We start from the raw sequence: 3,873 nt of genomic DNA on the forward strand, positions 1-3,873 counted from the left end.
GCTCTCACGAGAGCGGGGCAACCAGCTAGGTGGTGGGAGGGTTCTCACGTATCCCGGTCCTGGGGAGCGCCTCGCACATTTCACGGGAATAAAAGCGGATGCTCCCGTCCCCTGCTGATCTACAACATAGTCTAGTAGGTAGTGATCCGCAGGATTTCCAGCATCGTCACGAGTAGGAGGCCAGCCAACGGGTGTTTCCTGCGGAATTTGAGCTTGCTCACGAGGGTGATGGGCTACTAGCTGAGACACATGAAAAGCGTTGTGCCCCTCATATGCAGGAGGTAGAGCAAGGCGGTAGGCTACTCTACTTATACGTTCAGAAATGGTAAAGGGCCCTTGGTATCTGGGTTCAAATTTAGAACGATGAATAAGACCAGATAGATGTTTTCCACTGAGCCACACTTGACCGCCCATATTGTATTCCACCTCTCTACGCCTAGAGTCCGCATAGAACTTCTGTCGCCATTTTGCTTGCAATATATGGCTACGTGCCCGATCACACAGTTGATGGAAGAGGGGTCAGGGTGGGTGACAAAGCCCCAAAAAGGTCGAAGTCCGCTGAAGTCACCGGATTTTCGCCTATCATGACCTCAAACGGCGAGAGCTACGTAGTGGGGCGTTGTATTATAAGCTAATTCTAGAGCTGGCAAAAAGCCTTACTACTCTCGTTCATCAGTTTGAATAGACGTACGTAGCATTTGCTCGAGCGTACGATTCACGCATTCCGTCTGGCCATCCGTCTGTGGCTGACAGGGAGACGACAGAGCTCTTGTGATGTTAAAGCGCGAGCATAGTTGCGACCATACCTCGTACTGAAATAGAGGGTCTCTGTCCGAAATGAGCATATCTGGGAATCCATGGTATCGGATCAACCGGTCTGCGAGTATCTGCACAGAGTCCGCTGCTGTAAGAGTCTTCTTGGTGGGAATGAAGTGCGCCATCGTGCTAAGAGAATCAACAAGAACGATGATAGCATCATTCCCTGAGGTTGCAAGAGGTAGGTCAGTGATAAAATCCAGGCCGACGTGACTCCTCCGTCGTGATAGGATCATCAGCGTAAGAGACCTGCAGGCTTCTGGTTGAGGGACTTATATGCACGGCATTGGACGCATGATTCAACATAGGAGGTAGTGTAAGCTCGCATTCCTTGAAAATAATACCTTCTACTTGAGGTCAGGTATGTTTTCTTCTGGCTCTATGTTCTGCAGTAACATGATCGTGATGCTCGTACAGGACACGGGTAAGGAATTCTGGAAATTGTGGCACGCAAGTCAACCAAATGCCGTTGACACAAATTTGTAAATAGGGTGTAATAAAGCGGAAGTGATGTCTACGATGTTGGAACTTGACCTGCACTACTCCCCCCTTTTTAGACGCAGCCTCTTGATAGGGAGCGCGAAAAATAGGGCACTTGGGATAAGCTGCTGTCCAATCCAGGGAAGGGGAATGAGATGGCCGCGTTTGTTTTAGCTGCAAAAACTCTGTTACTGGTGAATTCGTCGGTTGTGGTTCCCCTGGGGCTGGGTCTACGGAAGCGGGGTCACTTCCCCGAGGCGTGGAGGCGTTGTCGTTGGAGGAGACGGCGGTGTCGCCTGTCGTTTGCGAGACACTTGACCTGGGAGTCCCGCTAATTCCCGGTAATTCGCACACCGCCCTCTGGTCCTTGCGGGAGCAACTACCCGGTCGGCTATTGGCATTATCGACGCGACTACCCTCTGTGTTGCCTTGTCAGCGCCTGGGGCCGAGGTGGCAGTGTTGGGTAAAAAAGTTTCACCTGGAGGACGAGACAGGGCATCGGCTACTTGATTGCGTACTGGCTAGTAGGTTACCGTAAGGTCAGGGAATTCCGCAAGAAAGGCCAACCAACGGGCCGTACAGCATCGTAAGGGTTTAAAGGCTTTAAGTTGTTGCAAATACGTGAGGGCCTGGTGGTCCGTAAAGGCTGTTACTTTGGATACCCCCGGGAGATGTGCCCACTTCGCGAGGGCAGACACAATCGCCAGAAGTTCCTGATCGTAAATAGGATATCTCGCCTGTGTCGGTGTCATCGCCTGGCTCAGAAATCCTATGGGACGTCCTCCTTGCTCTAGGATTGCCCCCACAGCATATCCCGAGGCGTCTATATACAGCTGAAAAGGCTTCGAGGTGTCGGGAATCTGTAAAATTGTGTAGTCGATGAGACGCTGCTTCAGCTTGCGGACCGCCTTCGTGTGTTCTTCGGTCCACTGAATAGTGGCCCCCCTTCGGATGAGGTTCACAAGTGGGAGGGTAACTGTTGCGAAATCTGGTCCCATAAACATTCTGCAGTAATTTACAGTTCCCAAGAATTGTACTTGCACTTCATCGGTTAAAACCTCCGGCCATAGCTTAATGGCTGAAATTTTGTCCACGGCGGGCCTAGTTCTCTCCACGCTGAGCGTATACCCTAAATACGTAAGTTCACTTCTAGCAAACTTGCATTTACTAAATTTAGGGTAGAACTGTTGGCGGAGTAGAATATCCAGCACTTGCCGGACAAGATCAACATGGGTAGGTAGGTCCGGACTATAAACCAGTATATCGTCGAGGTACGCAATGACAACCTGCCTCAATAGGGGTTGCAAGTACGCATGTTGGCCTGAAAATTTGCTGGAGCTACTTTTAGCCCGAAGGGCATGACTTTGTATTCGAAAAGCACTACGACAGAACGAAACGCAGTTTTCCATCGATTTTCCTTGGCCATTCATATCTGGTGGTATCCTGCCTCCAGCTCCAAGATGGAGAAAAACGTAGCTCCCCGAAGCGTTTCTAAAATCGTAGAAACAGGTGTAAGAGGAAAACCAGGAGCAGTATATGGCGCATTAACCTCGCTGTAGTTTGCCACCATCCTCATCTTGCGTTCACCTGAGCCGTCATCCGTTTGTCCACCATAATTGTAGGTGCACAAATAGGAGAGTGGGTGGGTCCTATGCAGCCGTTATTAATTAGTTTGGCTATCTCCTGCTTATGGGCTTGGAGTTGCTCCGGGGCCATACGGTAAATGACTGACTTGGTGGGATAGAGAAGAACACTCCCACATCTGCAAGGCATCTGGTAAGCCGGCGCCCTCTGGTTATTGATATTAATGTTAGGGGAAAGCCGGCGCCCTCTGGTTATTGATATTAATGTTAGGGGAACCTGGCATAATAGAAAAGCCTACCGATCGTTGTTTTCTTTGAGTGTGGCGTGCGCTTCGATAACGCCTGCCGACGTCGCAGGATGTCCAGACATGGGGTACTGGTGTAAGAAGGGCGGAAACACTTGCGCATGCGCTCAATCACTGTCCTCCCAACCTTGACAACAAAGTCAAAGAACGACATAACAAGGCTTTGGAGAGGATTACAACAGCAATCAAGCCCAGCATGGTGAATCGGGACAAGACCTCACAAATAGATAACAGTCCAGCGGATATGGAGATCCTACAGAGGCCGGACATCATTCTTATGGACGACAAAAACAGGCGAATCGCGGTAGCTGATGTAGCTATTGTGTTTAAAGACTACCAGAAAAATTCCTTTGGATCAGTTCGTCTCCAGAAAGAAGAAATGTATCAAAGCCTCAAGACTTACTAAGAAAAACGTGGGTATAAGGTGTCAGAGCAAGCATTAATATATGGGTCCCTTGGGTGTATTGCAAAGGAGAACAAACAAGTGCTCACACACGTTCTGGGACTCAATGAACGTACAGTGTCGTTTGTAAAAGGCGAAATTAGCACTGACTGTATCCGCCTGAGCCATCGTATTCGGGGTTTTCACATGGCACATAATGGCACGAGGCGAGCAAGAGGAGGACGTTGCTCTCGTGCTCCCACATCTTAAGTTGCATGAACTAATAGGACACTAAGACTGACACACT

The 3,873-nt window shown here is 49.7% G+C and overlaps 2 protein-coding genes across 2 annotated transcripts; one reads left to right on the forward strand and one right to left on the reverse strand.

Annotated features, from left to right (window-relative positions):
- Positions 1-659: 659 nt before the first annotated feature.
- Positions 660-2,300, reverse strand: EMWEY_00051330 (hypothetical protein; the record flags this gene model as incomplete). Its single annotated transcript, XM_013479698.1, has 2 exons — positions 660-982; positions 1,877-2,300. The coding sequence occupies 2 exons, from the start codon at positions 2,298-2,300 to the stop codon at positions 660-662; spliced, it is 747 nt and encodes a 248-aa protein (XP_013335152.1).
- A 719-nt stretch (positions 2,301-3,019) lies between these two features.
- On the forward strand, positions 3,020-3,590 carry EMWEY_00051340 (hypothetical protein, conserved; the record flags this gene model as incomplete). Its single annotated transcript, XM_013479699.1, has 2 exons — positions 3,020-3,031; positions 3,237-3,590. 2 exons carry the CDS (start codon positions 3,020-3,022, stop codon positions 3,588-3,590), a joined length of 366 nt encoding a protein of 121 aa, XP_013335153.1.
- Positions 3,591-3,873: the final 283 nt, after the last annotated feature.

The sequence above is a fragment of the Eimeria maxima genome, genomic scaffold (genome assembly GCF_000499605.1).
Source record: "Eimeria maxima Weybridge genomic scaffold, Emw_scaff1309, whole genome shotgun sequence".
NCBI classification, from domain to species: domain Eukaryota; phylum Apicomplexa; class Conoidasida; order Eucoccidiorida; family Eimeriidae; genus Eimeria; species Eimeria maxima.